Raw genomic sequence first — 23,305 nt, forward strand, 5'->3', positions numbered from 1 at the left:
GAGATATTTTAAGGATGAATTCGGCAGCCAGCTGGTCCAGTGGGCTCTAATCCGCACCTAATCTCCCCTTCTCAGACGCAGAGGGGCAAAGAAAATGTAGGCTGCTTCAGGCCTAATCTGTGGTGGTCAGATAGTTCTCGTTTGGACAGTGTGTGAGAGCAGTGAGGAGTTTTCTTTTTTTTTGTTTTTTTTGACAGACTGCTATGGAAAATTACTCCTATACAACAACAGTGAGTGAGTCTGAGGAGATGCACCCATGTGACCAAACCATTTTTGAGTGTTTTTATACTATTTCACTTATATAATATTCAGGAATCATAATTTACTGTTTGTGGGAGTAGGCAGATTAAGAGTCAGACAGACAGTTAACTAATTAGAAAACCCTACGATGGTGTAACCTATGCTATATATTGGTAGTGAATGATGGCAATGAGGGGATCTGACTATATGGCCCTCTATACTACATAAGCTATATGATGAATGCTGAACATGTATTGGCCATCAAATTCAATCAAAGTTCATTTAATTAAAACATGGAAATGCTTTTTCAATGCAGATAAGACTTGACAGCCTGTGAGCACTTTTTACTATTTTTAATGTAGAACAGCTATGAGCAAGTCTGTCTTGTTCTATTTTCTATTAATGTTCACTTGCATGTCGCTTGTGTGTCAGTCACTGCTGGAACAGATGATGGCACATGTTTACACGCTTCCAGTCTAGCATCTCCAAGTTTGACCTACTGGACAACAGAGAAGGCGTTCGGTTTAAAAACAATAAATTTTTATTAGTACACTTCTCCCTGATATGCACGTTTGTTCTCTCAGTTGCTCAAGGTCTCGCAATAAATATTACCTATGTGAAGTTTATACGCATCAGTTTTTGCTCCTTTTAAGGATAACTTTCAAGGTTATGTTGTGGCATTGTTGTATCTAATTGCATTCGGAGATATTGTGAAATGTGCCTGGTGTTCATCCTTCTTCGGCTGGGACACCATAAAGCAAAAGGTTATTATGTGGAACTGCTGCAAATCAAAACAGCTGCAAAATACCTGCCATGAGGCCTTCTTTAGGGTTGATAGATCAAATGTTTGTGCCTTGGTACAATAATTTCTCCAACTTGAATTATAACTTTGGCCAGCCATTATCTGTCTTTGGTTAGAATAATTACAGTGAGTAATGTAGACCATGTGCAGGTAGCTTTTTGCTAGCCCAGGCCTCTCCTGTTTATGACACAAGGGGGCGAAAGAGGAGCTTTGCCTTTTCCTTCATGGAAGCGGCTCCTCTGTCGCGCACTCATCGCTTGCCGTAGGCGCGGTGGCTCCTGGGTAGGACAGTGAAAGCGGCGGGAGAGCGGCGTCTCTATCCTCAAATTTAAGTACAGCTAGTTAAACTTCACATTAGTCAAGCCAGTAGCGTACATTTAATCGTATAAATAAGGCATATATTTGGTTAGAATTAAAGGTGGATAATACTGTTTAGTCTTAACTGCTTGTGTCCTAGTGTTGCTATTAACCATTTCCCGGGAAACTGGTTTGAACGTTAGCCCCGTTTTTTAGCGCTTCAGCAACAATGGCGAAGGTACAGGTGTTGAATGTGGCTGTCCTAGATAACCCGAGTCCCTTTGGAAACCCTTTTCAGTTCGAAATAACGTTTGAGTGTATGGAGGACCTCCCCGAAGGTAAGTACAAATGCAGGAAAGCTGTTATTATTGTGTGTCCGAGGCTAAAGCTGGAGCCTGTCGCTAGTTCACTTTGTGTACAAGATATTGCTAATTGCTAACGCTAGGTTAGCTATAGTACATAATCTCATGTCAGTCATAAAGTCGCCAGATGTGTGAAAAGTATTGTAACTTTACATGGTAGTAGTAAAGTAATGTTACATCGCTTGAATGAAAATGTTCCCCATGGTTGAGACATCTGTTTGGGTCAGATCTGTGAAACTTATAAAGATGCTAATGTAGACTATTAAAATGAGCAGAGATAGCAGCCTAATCTCTAAACGTCTATGTTTGTCCAAGCCTTTGTTACTCCTCATTTAGTACTGTTTAAGGTTTGAAGTTCAGCTGTAAAAGTGCTACTAATAATCAGAGGATTAGAAATATGCACATAGTGCAGTTCTGTATCTACTTAGATTTACTATAACTGCACTTAGCCCGTATAAAAACCTAGTGACACTGCTAACTACAAGTAATAACGTTTTGATTGTTCATTGTAGCACGTGAGTTATAGAATGACTATAGTTTAGCTCAGGTGATACATAGATTTGGACATTTTGATCTTTATTTGGACTAATTCCTGTATAACAGGCTCTTGCTGTGGAGAGTGAATGCAAAATCACATAATATATGATTTGTAACAATGGGAAATTCAGAAAAGTATTTACTTGCTGGCCATTTTTGAGAAGTTTTGCCCAGTTGGTGTTTCATATTTTTACCAGATGGGTTACTAATATGATGAATCTGTCATCAATAATATTTGGCAAACTTTCTCTCGATCATCTAATTGGTTAATGGACTAATTGTATCAGCGCTATAGTGAAATGTAACTTCAGTTTCTTTGCTTTGTGTTTTTATTTTGCAGACCTGGAATGGAAGATCATCTACGTTGGCTCAGCAGAGAGCGAAGAGTATGACCAAGTCCTCGACTCCGTCTTGGTCGGCCCAGTTCCTGCTGGGAGACACATGTTTGTGTTTCAGGTGTGTTTTTTATACTACATTTAAACAGTTTGCCTTATCAACAGCACAGCTTTCTAATTGTTCACCAAGTAGTTTGAGAAATTAGAAATTACAAACAGCCACCTTTACACCTAACCGATGATCCGGCCATGTGACAATAACGCAGCCCCACAGTTGTTTTCTGGCCACGAACCAGGTTGAGATGCTGTACATAAAGAAAGTGGCCACAAGAACCAGCGTATATATCAACCAATATGAGCTTGTTGCAGATTTAGCTGATAGAGATATTAAGGTACAGAAATGCCAAAGATATGTTAATAAACAACTTTTTCTCCAACTGTATAATGCACTGCCTAATACAGGTTTATGTCACAATTGTTATTTAATTTTTATTTGTGTCATTGGTTGTGTAAAGAAAATGAATATCAGCAGCCATAATCAGATGTTTTAAACGCTCAAATATTGATATCGGAATTGACATTAGTCGTGCTACAGTGGCTACTCAACATCTGATTATGAGAGGTTGATTGACAGTGTTGACATCAGAAGAAGGAAACAAAAAAGAATTCTTCAAAAGCCTTTAAAAACACTTAATTAACATGAAAAACTCCAACCCAAACTACAGCAGGAGCCTCTTGTCAGCAGCATCGTAACCCACCTTAGAAACCTCAATAGTGCTGGATTAGTCACACATTATGAAATGGCCAATGGAATTATTTGATTGGTTGTCAATCTGCATTATGAGGAATCAATAAATTGGTTTAAAAACAAAAGTCAGGAGAAAACTGTTGCCATGTAAAACTGTTATCTTAACTTACATGGCATTTAAACTTGTTACTGATTCGAGGAGAAACCAAGCTTCGTGAAACTGCCACTCAATTCTACAAATGATAAAAATAGCTCATTTAAGTAATCAGCATGCTTAACCTTTATTTGCGTTCTATTTTTCTACTGACTCGGATAACTATTGATTCATCTAAAAGCAAGTTATCAAAGTGCTATAAGGCCCATTTTTCCATTCAAATGAAATATGTTCTAGTTCTCTTAAAGAAGAAAATAAGTGGTGAAAATAGACTGAATTACTTTTCACAAGCCTGTTTTATTGATAAACAGCTCTAGTGCCATAATCCCTATTTGATGGATAGACAGTTTAAAATCCTCAAATGAATGTACATGAAATGTTGCTTTATATTTTTGCAAATCTTAGTCCGTGTTGTGTTTCTCTCACCAGGCTGATGCCCCAAACACTGGATTGATTCCTGAAAGTGATGCTGTTGGTGTAACTGTAGTGCTGATCACCTGCACGTACCGTGGCCAGGAGTTCATTCGTATCGGTTACTACGTGAACAACGAATACACAGATCCTGAGCTTCGTGAAAATCCACCGATCAAGCCAGACTACACACAGGTCAGACTGATGGTTGATTTCTGGAGAATCTGAGTTCTGATGGATAATAAAACCCTAGCATTTTAAAAACATATTGTTATTGTATTAACTATGAAATTAGCAAGAACAAGGGCAGTCATCGTGCAGCATGGTGCACTAATGAATTGTAGAATTGAAGCTTTTCTTTCTGTTGAGCTTGCAATTTGGAACAAAAAATACTAAGAGGTTTGATCCCTCAACAATCCTATCAAATTCCCTTGGTTATATAACTAGTGAAGCAGAACTGTTAAAATTCTCTAAGGAATGTTCTTAATTCAGATACTATTTTACGTAATAAGCCACCGTGAATTTTGCTGTAGTGATGAAGGATTTTGTTTGTAGTTGTCACATTTTTAAGGTGGCTGACATTTGGATTTAAAGTTTTCACTCATAGGTGCAAAAAGAAAATATTGGAATTAGTGATTATAGTTGCAAAGCTGTAATTAAATGTGGGTTATTACATAGTTGTTTATTATTCATAGTTAGATGAATATCATGTGGTAACTTGGCACCCTTCTTATCCACAGGGCTGCTAACTGATAATAGCAAAACTTGCATAATCCTTAACGACTGAATTTACTTGTATGAACTATCAGTCTTTGTTTCCGTCTTCCCTTCTCAGCTCCAGAGAAATATTCTGGCATCAAACCCGCGGGTTACCAGATTCCATATAAACTGGGAAGGCTCTGCAGAGCGAATGGAAGACTCTGAAAATGTGGATCCCACGTCAAACTCCATGCTCCCTCCAACCTGTCTCCCAGGCAAGGCCCCACCCTTGGGGTTACTACCAGATAACTCTATGGACTGCTTATAGAGACGGCCCCCGCCCCAAAGGTGATAAGTCACAGCACAAGACCTTATTTTTGAAGAATGCCTGTGGACATTCTGGTGCGGATGTACAGAGATCTTTGCCTTACAGACGCCCTTATTTACCTGAAGCTTGTCAAAAATGAACTCTCACCCTGGGCGTCAGATGAGTGTTTGTCCGAAGGAAGATTATGAACATCTCACCCGTGTAATCATCATGTATAGATGGGGAGTTACTTGCCATGGTGTTGAAAGCAAAATTGAAGTAGAATAACTCATGGAGAGGAAAACAGTAACTATGATGTGATACAGCTGAACTGAAACAAAACACAAAGGTGATGTTTGACTCGCCTTCCTTCCTTTTTTTTTGGTGCATAACTGATTTTTAAGCATTTAAGAGGATTTCAGCACTGAAGCAATAGGCAAATAAATTGCAATATGTTGCTGTATGGGAATTTGATATTTGCCATTATATTTGTGTTCAAATTCCTTTTGCACTTAAACCTTTTCCCACTTAGATTGTGGAGTTTTGGATGGGCTTCGGGCTATCACTTCCATGTTTTTTTGTGTTTCAAATAAAAGAACATTGTATTTGTTATGCGTCTGTGTGACAGTGAGAACTATGTTCCTCCTAATTGCTTATTTTATCCTCACTATTTTCAAAATAGACTACAGAAGCAGGAAAACGGAATATAAAAATATTTTCACTCTCGTTCTTGTTATGAATGCACCAAAGAAGAACTTAAATTTTTATTTTTTTTTTTAATGGTAACACAGCATAGTGCCAGCTCTCTAACACAAATATCAGTATGAGTATCCCCTTTTATTTTCACATTTTGCTAAAAATAGCCCGTGTTAACGTCACATCCAATCACAGATCGGTCGGGTAAAAGGGGTGGCTAGGCTACAGAGCTAGCTTTGGAAAACACTGCTCTGCAAAAAGCATGCCGATTCTAAGGTGTGACTGCTTTTGATTTGTGTCCTGCACGGTGCTCAGTTTGACACATTTACAGCTGATCAATTAAAGCAAAAAAAAAGAAACAAACACAGTTTCAGTTATGGGCGTATTGGCTACTAGCAAGTCCGGGAGGCGGGACTACCATTTGACAGGCCAATCACATCAAGGCAACGACTGGATGTATTGACGCTCATCCAATCAGCTCTTGAGTTGCGACTTCTATCACCTAAGTGTCCGTGGATGTAGCCAATCAGAGGCAGCCAGGGGCGGGACCCGGTGGATGGATGACTGGAGTTTCCCTTGCGGTCTGAAGATTAATGGAAGGGGTCTGTTGATCTTAGGAATCGACTATCAGATGGTCGGTCCCAGGAAACCATTGCACTTGATGCCTGGTTTGGAAACGAATGGAGAGAGATCCATTTGATATAACCAACAGCGGAAAAGACAAGTAACCTGGACTCGACTTTTGTTGCCCAGGTCTGAGCAGAAAAGGCCTGCCTACATAGAGATAGCACCTGGTTAGTTCAGGCCAGGATACGGCTGCGAGGGACGCTAAAGAGCTAACGCTAGCTTGCTCGTTAGATAGACGGGGAACAGCTTTCGACGATCTGTCAAATCCTCCGGACTGGATTTTGGATAAAGCACGCCGTCTCTGGAAATAAAGGACAGTCGAGTGACAGCTGATTTGCCGGTGCTCGCCTGGAAATTGAGGAGCTAACACTCCGAAGCTAACGTCCACTGGTCATCTCTGCTACAGTTAGCTAGCGTGCTAGCCTAGCTAGCCTCAAGCGTTAGTGTTAGCTGCATACTTGGATATACTCGCTTGGTTGGAGTTTTCTGAACACACCGAGGGAAGAAGGTGTTGGAGGAAAATATATTTACACTCGTTAGTCAATAATGATAGCTGTAAGCTAGTAGCCAGCTGTCAGCTTCACTGAGCCCAGCGACTGCGTTAGCTGTGTAGCATCACTCTACGACTAGTAAAGGAAGACTCAGTCCGAGCACAGGGCTCCACCATCAGCCTGCCATCATGGGCAACACGCCCACCGCAAAGAAGGGCAATGAGATGGAGAGTGGTGAGTACCCTTTAACCCATAGCCACAGCTGCTAACGTTAGCTATGTCATGCCGCCTGTCGTCGGGTCGTTCTCCTGCACTTATTTCCTGTTTCACATAGTGGCAGCGAGATAAAGCACAACTTTACACTTGTGTAATGCATCAAGGCCCAGAGACCCTCCACAGTGACACCACACCACATTGCTTTCGACACCCTATTTTGATTTGGGGAAGTGGTCGAGCAGAACTCCACGGGATTGTCAACTTCTTATATGAAGCCACATCCTCATACAGACTGTCTGGAGTTTCTAAGTGTGGCACCATGTTCATCTCCACTGAACAGCAGAAGATGTTATTCATTCCCTCCCTTGATTCTGTGGGAAAGCTCGTGATTAAAAGCCCCAGGTTATATTCAGAGGTAGCAGTGAAGATGACAACAACTAACCTTATACAACAGTCATAGGTTTCTTTGTGGGTCATGTGTTTCAGATGGGTTATTTTCCCCCCTCCTCTTATAAGGTTATGAAAGGCTGCAGTAGCATTGCAAACCAACACCCTGCTGTGGAGTTCTCTTGTGCACTTTATAATGTTTTTCTGAACAAAATATTCCTTTGTGTGTAGAAAATGGGATATGCTTTAGAGCAAGAGTTGAGATGCACACATTTCAGGGTGTTTATGTAAGTGGTGAGTTGAATCGTGAAGGCAGTGTGGACCTGAGCATCGAGTCCCACAGACTGCGTTTGACAGTAAGTGAGTAGAGGGGAGTCGGTTGTTATCAGAGAAGGAAAAAGCCACCAGGATGGGGTCATATGATGCATGAGGGTGATCCTCTCCAGGCAGAAACTTGGGAGTTGAGGAGTCTCTTGAACATCATGTGATGAGCAGCATTTAGAACAAGGGCACTTGTATGTGTCACTGAGGGTGTGTGTGTGTGTGTGTGTGTGTGTGTGTGTGTGTGTGTGTGTGTGTGTGTGTGTGAGATGGGGAGGAGGAGATGCTCCACTATTGCTGTGTTTTAGGATGTTGCTCCCCACAACTTTTTATTTTGTTGATGATCTTGTTGACCATGAGAGTGACCTTTTAGTTTTCATTGCAATAATGTTGAAAATGAAACAAGGGAAGATGTGTATAAGCTAGATACTTGTTTACAATATAAACCTCAGAGGTTAACTACTAAGTGAGAGAAAAATGTCATCCTATTTCCTTATCCAAGCTTTTTAGTTTTCTTTTTCCAGTCAGGATCATTGGCCCTAGATACGGTCTGGGAGCGTACTGTTTTTTTATCCATGACTCTATAAATAACACTCAAGAGTGCAAAGTCTGAACGAGTATCTGCAAAATGAGTGTCAGCTCCTTGTTGCTGGTAGAGAGTATGTGTGAAGAATGGCCTCCAGTCTCTCTGTAATGTTAACTCAACACTGGCAATACTTGTAACATGGCCCATGACTTTCAGGTGTTGTAGCACACAAGTTAGTTTTTTTTTTTTTTTTAATGCTGAAGAATTAATGGAAACTTGGGGGATTCATAGTTTAGCAGCAGGGACAGAGGAGGCACTGCTGGTGGGAGGTTTGTTCACATGTCATGCTTCACATCCTTATCAGCCTGATCACTGAGGGTCCACCCTAATCCCCAGAGATAAGTGCAGACCAGGGGTCCAGAGCCCACACCCACAGCACGATTTTCCAAATAGAAGCGAGATATTAAAGACAACATGGCAGCCCGTTGTGGTTTCTACGGAAAATGGAACGAGAGTGTTGAGAGCTTGTTCAGGTGCGAACGGTCCTTTTCCGCGGAGCTTTCCAGGCTAGAGAAGATGAGTGGTGAGCCAATGCACTAGTATACGAAGCTGATTTCTGGCCCACAGGAGGAAGGAGGGCGGACAGACACTGAGCTGCAGCAGGAAGTGAAGGAGCAAGGAAAGTCCAGCCCAGGCTCTGCACAGTTGGTCATCGCCTCTACTGCTCTATAGACTAAACACAGCCTGCCAGGATAGTGTGAAGTTTTGGCCCTTAAGACGCAGTTGGTATCACATATTCTGGATTTCACGCTTGTTAGAACCTCCGGACATGCTGCAGTTTTGACACTCCGCACTGGCTATCGGCTGGCTTCCTCCAGCCTTGTATGATGTCTGTTATTTACAGGCTGGCAGGAAGGCTGTTTCATCGAGCCGGGCCCTATCAAGGGGACACAGCCAGTGGAGAAGGCAGACATTACCAACCACAAGAGGAGCTAGAGGCTTGCTGCTGGAGTGAGTTTTCATTCTGGAGCTGGACAGGAGCACGGGTTACGTATGGAGCTGTGGTCCACGCTGTCACACTATCTTAGCAAGCTGTAGGCTGAGCTCTAACTCCTGCATTTAACTGATAATCAAGCTTTTTCTTTCTTGATAATGTTACTAAATTCATATCATGACCTGGTGATAGGAGTGTCCGTTAGCTTTAGAGGAGCTATCCTCTGTAGTGGCAGACATTGGTTGTACACTAGTGTTATTTATGGCCAGCAGCCAAGACATAGGGGTCTGTGAGCTAGCGCACGCATGTGTCCATGTATACAAATACACACACGGAGCAGCCTGTTGTTTTTCATTTCTCTGTTGCCTATTGTTTTCTAGTTATGGTTTGAAGGAAGCCATTTCTCAGTTACTGTTGGAAGTGTTTGTCAGGTGCCATGCTGCACAGCATAAAAGCCTTAAACTGCTACACAGTGTAGTAATCAACCTTTACAAACACACAAACTTAATTTTTGTTTCAAATCTCTGGTGTCATTGTCCTTCTCACAGGGAGGGTTCTTCTGATTGTTTCTGATGTTTGACAGCTTGGAAGATTTTCCTGTACTTCACACACTTCTTAAATATCTGAGGAAGACCATGCTCACAGAGATTTATTACATAAGATAAGGGATTATTGTATTGAGTCTTGCATGTTTTGATTATGGTCATATAATGAGGTGGCATCCCGTCGAACCACACAGATATTTATAGATACAGGGAGTTGCACTTTATGTCCTGCCCCTGCTCTGCACGCAGCTGGTTTGTGTAACAGGGCAGGTTTGTGTTTGCATCGCTCATCACTTCCTGTCTCCAGTTAAGGGGGCTTTGTTATAAGCCTACACTGATTTCCAGTGGACCTTACTGTTGAAATGCCAATCAGCCACCTCAGATAATCTTACGGCACTGAATTGGCACGCTGGCAAACTGACATCCTGCCGGGGAACAATCCTGAGATGTAAAATCCAGCAGCAAACAACAAAACTGAGGATGGAGTTCAGTGATCGGAAAAGGAACTGTAGTTTCCTTTGGATTCTCACGGCACCAACAGGCATAGTGGTAATCCATGTGTGTGCTGGTCTTGTAAAGCTGCAGTCACATTTTATAGGCAGCAACACTGAATTCACTTGTTCTCTGCAACAAATAAAGCTATATACTGTAATGCTATGCTTCAGAAATGAGGGCTCTCGGAAAGACAGTCCTCAAACCACAACTAATTGGTCTGACACTGAAACATTCTAATAAGTAGACATGAAGGGCAAATTGTTCACTGGTTCGTTAGCTACTATATGCACATATATGTGTAGCTGGTAAGCTTTTATCCTCTCGCCATTCGAAACGTTTTGGCAGGAAGTTGAAAACTAACCAACTGCATGTGTAAAAAACTGGAGTGTAATAATAGGCATGTACCTCCCTTTTTTTTTTTTTTTTTACAGAAAAACACAAAGTGAGACTCTGTTTGATTTTTGAGCCAAGGGCTTAATGCTGGTACTGAGCATCTCTTATCCTCAACAACAATTACAGTGAGACAGATGGGTGTAGGGGTAGATGTTATATCACAGTAACAGTATATATCATAATAAAAGTAAAAGTTTTGTACATTCAATTAAGAAATTGTTTAAAATAAACATACCATACGTCATCACATTTGATTACTTTCTTCTTTTACGTGGAACGTCCTTACCAACAAAAATAACTGCATCAAATGAGACTTGAGCTAAAAAAGACTAAAAACTGTAAGACTACTACTAATAATTTCAGGTTTTAGGGTACAAATAAATACCAGCCCCACGTCAGTCAGTGGGACTCCTTCTCCTCCTGCTGTATTTACAGTTTTACTCTCCTCCTCCGTGTCCGCCCAAATCACATTACCCTGCTAGGCAGCTGGACTCGCGAGTTTACACCAGATCACACAAGAATATCTCCCACAGTGGGAAAAGGTGCTGCCAAATCTCTACCGGTGGACACATTTCTATGGCCACATGTTACATGCTGTCATATCCAACCCTAGAGGGACATTGTTCTCCATGTGCGTTTGAATACAGGTGAATGGAACATCAAAGTGTGATGCGACCATCAGCTCAGTTTTTCCACAAGCTCCTGAAGTGGTTGGTAATTTAACTTGCCAGTTCAGGATGTAAAGTAACCTCTTGTTGGTGCTGGCTCACCAGTCCACTGGTCCACTGCCATCCACTGCCAGTATTGAGCTGATGGTTAGCCTACAATTGATTTCTCACCTTTTAAAAACACCTTCCCAGTTTACATGCTGCTCTGTTTGCCCTCCGACTGATGTATGCTATCTGTACACGGCCTGGTGTAGACTGGGACCTGATTTGGCGCGCTTTGTAGTTAAATGTCGGTCAGCTCGCCCTAATATAACCCCTCTGTTCCTGCGTCAGAGTGGGCCAGTGAGGCCCAGGGGAGAGATGCAGGATTGATTTTTTTGGAGGATCGATTCAGCACTGGCACTACACAGACTCTCTGGTGCATTTGGGCATGTAGAGAAAGTTTCACTGTGGTTTGTGCGTTCGTGCTTCGCTAGTGTCTCCTGAGAGAGGCACTTTTATGTTTTTGAAAACACCCAGATCAACTCTGAAAGTTTTTCATCACAGATGGGCCATCTGATTGGTTCTGCTAATTAGGGAAAGTTTTAGCTGCATCTACATGTGTCTAGTTCATCTCAAGGGTCTCCACTTAGGCCTAGTTTTCCATAGGACTTCCTCTCTGGGTTGGATAAATATACCAGCTAGTGTTTTATGCCCCTCCCTCTGGTGATTATGCCCCTGTTTAGATCAATATATAGCCTCTGTGTGTGCACGCTTGTGTGTGTGTGTGTTTGCATGTGTATTTGACATGGGAGGGAACAGTAGCGAGTACTTTGTGCACAGAATAAATATTGATACAGACCAAAGCAAGGGTCCAATTGATCCGTGTGTAACGGGAGCAGTGCCGATCTTCATGCTAAATTTGACTGCATACTGGAAGTGGATGCTGCTTTCTGAACTTGCTCCCCGGTACAGTGACCGTCAAAGGAAAGACTGAGGACACCCTCTCGGCAAGGACACTCGACTGGTTTCTGTGGATGAGTGGGGCTACTGATCTGACTAGAGTGCTCTCAGAGGGGGTGGATAGGTCATGAGTCAGTGACTGTGAGGAAGAGGCCAAGGAAGAAGAACAGGGGAGACTTTGCAGGGCTAATGTGTGACAGGAAGAGCTCCAGAAGGCATGCAGGGAAGAGGGAGTCATCCTCGCGCTCAAGTGAATCAGGGTCGCGCTCAGCAGATGGTGCAGCACCAGAGGTACCCATAGTCATCCCAGATGGTAAGGAATGTGGGGCTACAGGAGAGCTGGAGAGTTGAGCCTTAGTTCATCACCTGCAATTACCATGGTAGTCACAGCAGCCAAGCCTCCCAAATTGGAACAGGAAAGAAGAATTCCTCAAGAAGAATTTAGCTCCCAACTGCTGTTGCAGCAACACCCACGTCTTTCCTCTGAGCAGGTCCAACTTATGACGGGAATAGATCAATTTGTGGCTCTTTCTGCTTAGAAGTGGGAGTTGAGCAATGTTCACGTGAAATGTTTTCTCCCTGTTGACCAGTCTGCTTCCATCGCGCTCTGTGGGAGCGCTCTCGACATGTTTATGCGAACTTTGGTCTTCGCCGTTCTTGTTGGCTTTCTCCCATCCTATTGTTGGAGCTGCTGGTCTTTGGAGAATTAGCAGGAAATCACATTAGCCAGATCAGGATTAAGCTTTTGTGTAGTTTTTCAAGTGCATGTGTGTGAGAAATGCTCTGACATTTTCATGAGAAATGTCGGTGTAGTTATGTTTACAGCGTTTTCATAATATTTATGTTTTGTAGTTACAGTAACGGTAACATATCCAAAAGCCCAGTACTCTGAATATAAATATCCAAAAGTTGATCATTAAATTATTACCCACTTTAACTATCGACTGCAGACTGATTTTATTTATATCGTGCCCTAGGCTGCTTTGCATCAGTTACGCAGGCAGATAGTCGCTGCATGTTATCCTGAATGGCTTAACGTGTCTGTTTCTGCTGTGTCTCAGTTGTTAATGCATTTAGTATAAATATCATTTTTAATATTAATTTAAAAATCCATTATTTCTACTTTGAGTTCAGTTCTATATTTGTGAAATCCTGTGTCCAAAATGTTAAGCATGAGACTTTCTATTCTTTTGCTTGATATTTGATGTAACGATTAGACACAATGAATTTAAACTGCTGTCCCTTTTTCCACAGTAGATGAATATTTACAAGCTCGACCATCTTGTGTTACAGTAGAAAAAGCTGCACTGCATTATCTGCTAAGGCAGCTAGTGTCCTAAAAACTAGTACACAGATAATGTGAAGGAATGAGGAAGGACTGGCTATCAACATGTTCCCACAGAGCACTGCGATTAGCCCCATAAAGATGAGGGCAAGACAAATAAACTACTGCATATCACACTGTGTGTGCCAAGATGTCAAAATCTGTGACATACAGTATATCTGTTGGTCTACAGTGGCCTGTACCTGTGTGTAGTTTGTGAAGTCATAAACTGTGTGCTATCGTAGCCTCGTGCTAAACTGCACATTTTTCACAAATCAATATTATAATCTGAATCAATTTTATTCTGTAATGGTTCTTTCATTGGTTGAGAACCCCTGACTGAAGTCAAGGGGTCCCTGTCTAAATGCTGGTTTCTCTATTGAGAATCTCAGAAAATATTGACCATATGTGTAAAAAAAAAATAAATACTCAATGTTGTTTTTCTAATTGGAATCAACTTAATAGCTCAGAAATCGGTCACTCAATGTGCAAATCCAGTGTTGGCTGTAATGCACTGGCATGGGTTTTGTGGTGTGGTTGCTTCCAGCATGTACAGTCCTAATGTCTTCTTGGAAAAACTGCTCAGGTTGTGTCAAGGGCACTATGACTGAACGGCAACGTCAGTGGTGTAGAGGTTTTTGACTTTAGCCTGGTTGTTTAAGTCATTCCTGTGTAGCTTTGGCTTTGGGCTTGGTGTCTTTCTGGAGAATAACTATGTGTCTCCAGAGGGCTTTCTTGCGGTATTTTGCTGCTCTCTGCCTTCCAGGTCCGTTTGTAGAGAAGCATCCAGACATCATGATGCTGGCACAACCATAAATCATACTGGGGATGATGAGGTGATGTCCAGTGTTTGGCTTGCTGAACACAACATCTAGTGTGGTGGTTATGAAGGCCAGATTTTGTTTAATTAAACCATGGAACCTTTTCATTTTTGTCTCATAGTCTCCCTTATGCCTTCTAGCAAACATTAGCTGTGATATCACTTGAGTACTTTTCTGTTTGTCACTCCCATAAAGCTGTGGTGTGTGAAGCACTTGGTTAACTGTTGTTGCACACATAATGTTCCTCATCTCAGCCGTGGAACTTTTTTAGCTTCTTCAGAGTTGTTATGGAGGTCTCATGGTGGCCTCCAACGCTAGCACCTCCTGGAATCTGTTTTTGAGGATTGCCTGCACTCGACAGATTTACAGCTGTGTCATACTTTAATCAGTTTTTTTTTCAGTGATTGACCTTGCAGTACTCTGAGTGATATTCGGTGCCATGGAGCCTTTTTGAACCCCTCCCCCGACTGCTACTTTCTAGTGAACTTGTCAGGAGTTGCGTTGGAATATTCTTTTAATCTTTTGCCTCCATTCATGGTGTTTTGTTTTTGTACCCACTTTAAATACATTTGTAGTGATTTTGTTCTAGCATAAACCGCTGCATTATTATGTTGTACATTATTAGTGTTTAGATAAATGTTGGATTCGGACATTCAGCCAGGTGTATGATTTATCTGGTGCACTTTCATGGCGGGGGTAGAAGCAATTGTCGGGGACCCATCATCAAAGAAAGTCCAAGACGAATGCGGACTGTTATCAGCTGACCACGTAGACATTATCTGCGTTCTTGTGCACACAGCCACGTGACATGTTTCACACACAGCTGCTGGGATATCTCGCCAAGCCCTCTACATTTTATTGTAAAACACCAATACTGTGATCTTCTCTGGGTCGTGATGATTACGTGAAATGACCTGTAATACAAAATCGTGGACTTTTGGTGCTGTGTAAGACCGATGAACGCTCTCTAATGACTCTGCACTTTGTTCCTAATTACAGTGAAGGAGTTTCTTGCCAGAGCCAAAGAAGATTTCCTGAAGAAATGGGAGAATCCAGCACAGGTGAGAGTAGAGGAAGAGAATCACTTCTCCTTTTTTTTTGTTGAATCATCATTACTGTCACTGTTTTATGATTCTGTCATCAGAAGAGTGTTATTGTGCTCTTACTAATATCATTTTTCGTTTTGGGTGTTGAGACACCATGGTGTGATAATTCATCTTAAAATAAATCCTGACTTCTATTTTCACATGTTTGTTGACAGTCGGACTAATGGAAATGGTCCCGACTATGAACAAATGAAGTCCAATTTATTTTAGAGGGGCAGTGCACCCTCTGCTGGGCTAATGTCGTTTTTTTTTTTCCCCTTAGTGGGAGCTCCTCTAATTTAGACTCAATAAACAAATGAAAACATGTCTAATGTACATTTAAAATAAAGGGGTTAGTCTATAAATACCCATTATTTACTTGACTATGCAGTTTAGTTTAGCAAGTATTTTGAAATAAACTGTGAATTTAAGTCAGGCTTTTCATGATATGTTGCTGCAAATTCTTACGTACCCTTTGCACTTCCTGAAACCCTCCTCTGCCCCTCAGCAAACTGCGGCATTGGACCACTTTGAGCGTTTGAAGACCTTAGGCACTGGGTCGTTTGGTCGAGTCATGCTGGTTAAACACAAAGAGACGGGCCAGCATTTTGCCATGAAAATACTTGACAAACAGAAGGTACAGTACTTTTAGGCATGCATTTCAATGGAAATACTAGTTAAATAAATGTGAATATTTGACTTGTTGCTCAGGTTGTGTTTGTGACATGGTGATAATGTCTCTTTTGAGAAAAGCAAATCTAATTTCTTTTTACGGAGCCTCCAAGTGCATCTTATGATGGCGAATCAATCTTAGGAAGGCATCAGGATCTCTTTGTTGTAAAAATGTCCCACAGAGTGCCATGAACCTCCTCACCAGTTAACTCACTGAAAAAGTCCCAGCATGTTGAGGTTTCATATTATGTTTGACTTGGCTGAAATCTTGCATCAGGGTGGAGGCATTCTTTGGTAGTACTGAGTCATTAGAATACTATAAAACCATTTTTAACCCCAACCCTAGGTGGTGAAGCTGAAGCAGATAGAACACACACTGAACGAGAAACGTATCCTGCAAGCTGTCAGCTTTCCCTTTCTGGTGCGACTGGAGCACTCTTTTAAGGTACGCATTAAAAAGTTAATCTGTTTACCTTCTAAGCATGTTCACCCCAGTTTTGCTTGTGTGTTTTGCCAGTCAAACACTTTGCTAATCTCTCCACAGGACAACACTAATCTGTATATGATTATGGAGTATGTACCCGGGGGCGAAATGTTCTCACACTTAAGGAGAATCGGTAGATTCAGGTAAATTGGCTTTAAGTTAACTCCTAAATATTCCCATTGACCGCTGGTTGACTGTAAACACTGTAGCTGATCTGTTTTGCAGTGAACCACACGCCCGCTTCTACGCAGCCCAGATTGTACTGACCTTTGAATACCTTCACTCACTGGATCTCATCTACCGAGATCTAAAACCAGAAAACCTGCTCATCGACCAGCAAGGTTACATCCAGGCAAGGATTTGATGTGTTGATATTCTTAGTCATCAATAACAGTCACGTTAGTTTGGTCTCTGTGCCCTTGCAGTGTGTGGTCTACGCTCTTAGCTGTACTCTCTGTTCCCCAGGTAACGGATTTTGGATTTGCGAAAAGGGTGAAGGGCCGAACCTGGACACTTTGCGGGACCCCAGAGTACCTGGCCCCAGAGATCATCCTCAGTAAGGTAAGTGCTCAGCCCTGATCTTTATGTCACACATGTTGGGACATGGGACTCCATTTAGGAAACCCTTTTATTTTCCAGACATCAGCTTTAGGTTTGCTGCTGACTGTCTGCTTTCAATACTTTAACGTGTGAGAGTTTTTGCTTGAGGACATAATCTGATCGCCCTTTATTTCATTTGTGTGTTCCAGGGTTACAATAAAGCAGTGGACTGGTGGGCTCTAGGAGTGCTGATATACGAGATGGCTGCTGGTTACCCCCCCTTCTTTGCAGACCAGCCTATACAGATTTACGAGAAGATTGTATCAGGGAAGGTGAGTTTATAGAAGCCGAGGATGGGTCATGATTTTCACATATTTGTTAGATTATAAAAAATCGCTAATAGTTTACACGACCTATTGTTTTGATTTAGAAATCTATTTGTTGTATGTTTTGATTTTGTGGCGCACAAATAGTATTTGGCTTGACATGCACATAGAATAGACGCTACCTAAATTTCCCCGTTTTTTAATTTGTAAGTGCGATGGTCCTGGCACAACACATTTTTGTACTGTTCCCCAACAGAGGCGGTGATTTGCAAACTAAAAGCAGTTTTTCTCAAATGTGATAACAACAACAACAATAGATCAATCTTAATTATTTGAAGAGCATTGTAATGGCTGTGTGAAACATTTTCAGCTAAAATGTAAAGATTAGAGGTGTAAGGGGTATTTCCAACAAGGGAACTATTGCTTGGCGTCTTGGGTGGATTCTCCTTAAGAAACCACAGATTTTGTTTAGTCATAAATAACTTTCTCAAAACCTTGAAATCACACCATTTATAGATGAGATTAGTGAGGTCTAATTGACTGACCTTAGCACCATTGCATCACCAATGTAGGGGGAAAAACAAATTTACTGCTCTTACCTCATCAGACCCTCTACCCTGCACTGTGAAATACAGTCCTTTATGAAATTAGATGTGCATTGTATTTCTCTTAATTTATAGGACAGGACATGAAAATATTTCACTTCTTGTGGTAAATCTTGTGCTTAGGGCTACTTCGTTTTTTCAGACATTCTTATAAAAGCATCGTAGTATTTAATGTTGACTTGTTCTATTGTAAATATGTTTTGTATGTAGAAGATAAAATGTCCTGTAAGGAAACACTACCCAGTACGATAAGGTTCTATTTCTGAAGAAGTCGTTGATTTGTAGTATAATATAAAGTTTAAGGAGCAATTGAATGATGGCATTTTATTAAAAATGCATTAGTTTCATGTATAGTTGAACAAATTTGGCTCAGAATCATTTTATTTACAAATTATATAAGTCTTTTTTATTTTCATTTTATTTGTCCTTTATCTGAAAAGGTAAAACCCTGGGCACCCTGGTTACAAGCATAATGGCATTATCACCAAATCATAATAATGAACAGTATGCAATTTTATAAAATGTATAAAACATGACACATCAGTACATTTAATAAAGGCATAGAAAGAACTGCTAGCTTGTAGCATGTGTCCTATAGTAGCATATAGTCACAGTTTATTAGGTACATACATCAATGTCATTCATATTGTACATGTTGGCAGGTCATTCATTATGTGACCGCAGTGAGTGGGACAACTCCGGCTGACAACGGTCCTAGCATTGGTTAGCTTTCATCACTGGAACTAAACAAGCACCGTCAGTGACTTTGAACGTGGCATCAGAGTTAATGTTAGACTGGCCGCTTTCAGCATCTCCCAGATGGCGGCCATTTCTGGCTTTTTGTACATGCAGTGGTGAGAAAAGCGAAAAATTCCAGTTGTTAGCAATCCTGTTGACAAAAGTGGCTTATCTGGCAGAGGGGTCAAAGGAAAGTGGAATAGTGCAAACAAGCAGACATGTCACAACCAGGCAAATCACATCCATATTCAGCATTAGTGGACATAGTGTCGCACTGCGGACCACTCATAGGTTTGCACTAATGTAAAGCTGTATGCCAGACTCCTGCAGTCTCTTTAAAAAAACCATAGCTTGAAATATAAAACACACTCACACTGCGTTTACTGTTTGCAGGTTCGTTTTCCCTCCCACTTCAGCTCAGACCTGAAGGATCTGTTGAGAAATTTGCTGCAGGTGGACCTGACCAAGCGCTTTGGCAACCTCAGGAACGGAGTCAATGATATCAAGGGCCACAAGTGGTTTGCCACCACCGATTGGATCGCCATCTACCAGAGGAAGGTGAGAGGCCAGCCGTCGTCCAGTAGTGATGTGTACAAAACCTCCCTTTTCGAAGTCTGAAGGGCAAAGTGATGAAAATGGCTTTAAGGAGACTTAAAGTGTCTACATCTGTGGTTAGGAGTAATTTCTTTAAATTTTAGCTCAGTCTTCCCTGCACAGATCATAGTACATTGGAGATTAATGGCAAAATGTGTTTCCTTCCAGTTTAACAGCTCCAGCTTCACATATAAAAGCTGGTTCATTCAGTAGGATTGCAGCATAATTGAAGAATCTGAAGTGAACCAGAAGTAGAACTAAGCCCCTCTTCTTTTGACATTACGATATGAAAACAAACGGAGGCCCATTTTTTGGTCCACGTAATGCCTGAATCACGCTTACAGTCGCCACAGGGTTCCTCAAAGGTCGCATAAAACAGAACCACATTGAAATGACCCCCTTCTAACCTTGGACTCATCAGGGAAATGCCGCACAGAGAGGGATCCCCCTACCAGGGCAGTCAGGCATGTAATGAGCACCGACAGTGTGCAAACAAAGGCTAAACGTTTATACAGACTATTAACACAATACATAGAATAAACATTAGAAGAATGTCATTTATATTACACACATTTTGTTCTTTTTGTCTGGTTTTATTTGAACTGAGAAGCGCCAGCTCTTGAGCTTGTAGTTTAGGTATCAACTTTATTATTGCATTATATTTCGCTAAATAAATAAAATGAAATTGAGTACTTTTCCTGCCTACACTCTGTGCAAATGAATGGAGCAGGTTTACATTTTTCATGCAGTTGTTGAAATTAACTCTGGGAAGTCTAGAAAATTACCATCTGAGTTGGCTTCAGGGAAAGCAAATGGCGATGTGTGATCACGAAATTAGTCCTGCAACGTGACTACAAACTGATTATTGGACAGGGCTTCCAGGAACTCAAGTACTTCTTGGTTCTAATATGCATTTTAATCAGTTTAATTTACCACGTACAACAAGAAACACATATAAATCTGTTTTAAACTGCCTCTTTATCTCCCAGGGCCTGTTCCAATGTCGTCAAATTGTTAATGGTACATGTCACGGCTTTGGAGCTTTCTAGAAGACCACATGGCATCATTCTGATGATTTAATTGTCCTGTGTGTTTTAGGTGGAAGCTCCCTTTATTCCTAAGTGCAAAGGCCCCGGTGACACGAGCAACTTTGACGACTACGAGGAAGAGGAAATCAGAGTCTCCTTCACGGAGAAGTGTGCGAAGGAGTTTGCCGAGTTCTAGACTCCAACCACGAGTAGCGGAGAAAAGAAAGAGAGAGAGAGTGAGAGAGGTATTCAGAAAGTAAAGGGGGTGAGAAAGAAGGAAGCGCTAGGGTGGACTGCTAACTTGCTTATTTGTAATGACGACAACAATGTAAAATCCCCCCAAATGAAGGGTAGGCAAAGTGAGGAAAGATCCAACAGAACCAGCAGTGTTGCCTTTTCTGATTGTTTCTCAACTGTTTCCTATTCATTTTATTTATCCCTCTTGTGTTTGTGGCAGGGGCTCGGGGAGAACAGGCATAGGTCGTGGCTGCCAAGCTACACTCGTATCTTTTCTGATGGTGTAATGACGTGTTTTCAGTCTTTGCAGGTTGAGGCATTGATATTCTGTTAAGGTACTGAACCTGCTAGGCTCCTTTTTGAGCAGGGCCCTCTCTACAAGCTTCTCAAAGAGTGATTGTTGTATCTTGTCGCCCTGGTCCCCCCCCCCCTCCATCTCTCCATCCTGAATCTGTCCAAGCAATACCAAGTCCAACAGATGTGCCTATCATAATGCCAACTGGTTGGAAAACTGTGTGGAAAGCATTGGTGCAGAGCTTTGGCCATGGCGGCGTCAGCCCTTGTGCCCGTTTGGTTTGAAGCTTGAAAATCCTCTGCACCTGCCTTTTGTCTGCTCAATGTGGCATGATTATTGGGTAGATGATGCACTCACTGCTCGCAGCTGAAGCAGTGGTGACCTCTTTGATCAGAGTGAAAATGATTTATCGCAGAAAAACTTCATCTAGGTCTCACTCCTCGTGGGGACCGGTGAGAGGTGGTAAACATGAGGTCTGCATTTAAGTCTGTCTTTCTCTTAGCTGAATTTATTAGAGCATTTTAAGAAATCCTATCGGTGATCATTTTGTCCTTTTTATGTCAATCTCTGTGCTTGTGTGTTATTTAGTGCTCAAGGGTGGGTTTAAAAAGCTGTGATTTAGCAGCAACTAACATTGTGGTCACACTCCTGACTATTGTTTATTTAATTCATAGTACATTTATACATGTATATTGATATATATAGATCATGTATATCTATATATAGATATATATGATACAGAACATGAAATATCCATCTTTTTCAACATTGTCTCATAGCTGTGAAACTGAATTAAGATTTCATAAATAAACAAATATAAATTCTGCCAAATTTGCAAACTGAGAGCATTGCAAAGTTTTCTGTATGTAACTATGATGGTGGCGGATTTTAATACGCAAAAAAGTAGCAAAACGTTTCAACAAAATGTGCATGTTATTTTTGTACAATATCACTTTTAAAGGAAGACGGCGGCGCATTACGCTTTATTTGTGCTGAGGTACCAGAGATTGTGGATAACATGCTTAACTATTAAAATTGACACTCGGCTGCTCTGCGCTGAAGACGGAACAAGACCCAGCTAGTCGTGTCAGAAAGGTCTTCTGGGCTTTGCTCAGTTTTCAGTCGTAGGGCAACAGTTTGCTGATAATTGTCACTGAACTTGTGCTTCTCACCTTGATAATTGTTTCTTTCTTTTCCTTCCCCTTTCTCTTGTATATACCGTACATGTAACACCTTGGGATAGATTTGCAGTCCAACCAAAATTTTTGGGACTGTTGAGATTGGAGTGGTTTTGTTTCCGTTTTCCAGCTTTCTATGTAACAAATTAAACTAAGGAAGCTATCCTAAAGCTGTCCCCTTTTTGCCAAGTTTATTTCTGTGGATGCAAGACAATCGCAGACCAAATCTTCTTGCTGGTTTGTTGACTGAACACATTGATTTGGTTTGATGAAGGATGCTCGTTTCGCTCCCCCACGCCCTCCACACCCTCCATAGGCCCTAGGTGCTAGACTTTGTCCATCTCACTGAAAAGCTTCTGTGAATTGTTTGATGTGCATCAATCTATTTGTCATTAAGTCTTGTAACATGACATTTTTGAGAATGTTTTTCGACTAAATGATTTCAGTAGGCTTGAGTAATTATTTTGGCAGTCTCTTAATGTAATTGAGATTACGCAGGATACCTTTTTGAATGTCTTTGAATTGTCTGATGGAGATGTTTCAATGCTGTCTGGAAACATGATGTGTGTTTTGTATAATACATGTTTCTCTGGTGAGCTCGGTTTTTCTTGCATGTGGTAAAGCAACCCGACGGCAAGACATCTCCTGGACCCGAGACATGTTTGAGAAATCATTGTTTCCACAACCGCCGGCCTCATCGCTGTTTAACCTTTTGTGCTGATGGAGCATCACGTTGAACAATGCAGTGGATCACCAACCAACTTGTCAAGTCTTTTGCAAATAGTGAAGCACACGCCGCACCCTTTCAAATCTCCTGTTGAATTGATTTTGTGCTAATTATTTGACACTTTTAGGACACAATGTTTTGCTTTAAAGAGAGCACACGTTACATCTTTATGTTCTGTCAAATGACTAAGCCGGAGTTGGTGGGTAAAAGGCAACGCCACTTGATCCACTTCAGACACTGAGGCCATCACGATGCTTTTTTTTTTTTTTTTTTAAATGTATTTTTGTTTCCCATCCACAAAACTAATTGTCAGCTGTCTAACTTTCTTCTATCAACTAAACACTATCAACTGCTCTGTGCTAATTTTGTTTGCCTTCTATTTTCATCAAGTTTCCACACTCTTCATTCAGACATAACACTTTTTACATCTGAGATGTTTTGCGTTCATATTTTCTAAT

General features: G+C 41.3%; 2 protein-coding genes across 4 annotated transcripts; both read left to right on the top strand.

Annotated features, from left to right (window-relative positions):
* Positions 1–1,322: 1,322 nt before the first annotated feature.
* asf1ba (anti-silencing function 1Ba histone chaperone) lies at positions 1,323–5,499 on the top strand. The gene is made up of 4 exons (XM_070847900.1): positions 1,323–1,677; positions 2,579–2,694; positions 3,905–4,081; positions 4,722–5,499. Exons 1-4 carry the CDS (start codon positions 1,569–1,571, stop codon positions 4,911–4,913), a joined length of 594 nt encoding a protein of 197 aa, XP_070704001.1. The 5' UTR covers positions 1,323–1,568; the 3' UTR covers positions 4,914–5,499.
* Positions 5,500–6,182: 683 nt separating this feature from the next.
* On the top strand, positions 6,183–23,109 carry prkacaa (protein kinase, cAMP-dependent, catalytic, alpha, genome duplicate a). 3 transcript variants are annotated; one of them, XM_070847250.1, is made up of 10 exons: positions 6,183–6,940; positions 15,338–15,399; positions 15,932–16,060; positions 16,442–16,540; positions 16,640–16,722; positions 16,805–16,931; positions 17,045–17,140; positions 17,329–17,451; positions 19,182–19,346; positions 20,481–23,109. In XM_070847250.1, exons 1-10 carry the CDS (start codon positions 6,895–6,897, stop codon positions 20,604–20,606), a joined length of 1,056 nt encoding a protein of 351 aa, XP_070703351.1. In that variant the 5' UTR covers positions 6,183–6,894; the 3' UTR covers positions 20,607–23,109. The 3 variants fall into 3 exon arrangements, with proteins under 3 accessions (XP_070703351.1, XP_070703348.1, XP_070703350.1); XM_070847247.1 differs by lacking the exon at positions 6,183–6,940 and adding an exon at positions 9,041–9,167; XM_070847249.1 differs by lacking the exon at positions 6,183–6,940 and adding an exon at positions 12,091–12,506.
* The last annotated feature ends 196 nt before the right edge of the window (positions 23,110–23,305 follow it).

The sequence above is a fragment of the Pempheris klunzingeri genome, chromosome 17 (assembly GCF_042242105.1).
Source record: "Pempheris klunzingeri isolate RE-2024b chromosome 17, fPemKlu1.hap1, whole genome shotgun sequence".
NCBI lineage: Eukaryota > Metazoa > Chordata > Actinopteri > Acropomatiformes > Pempheridae > Pempheris > Pempheris klunzingeri.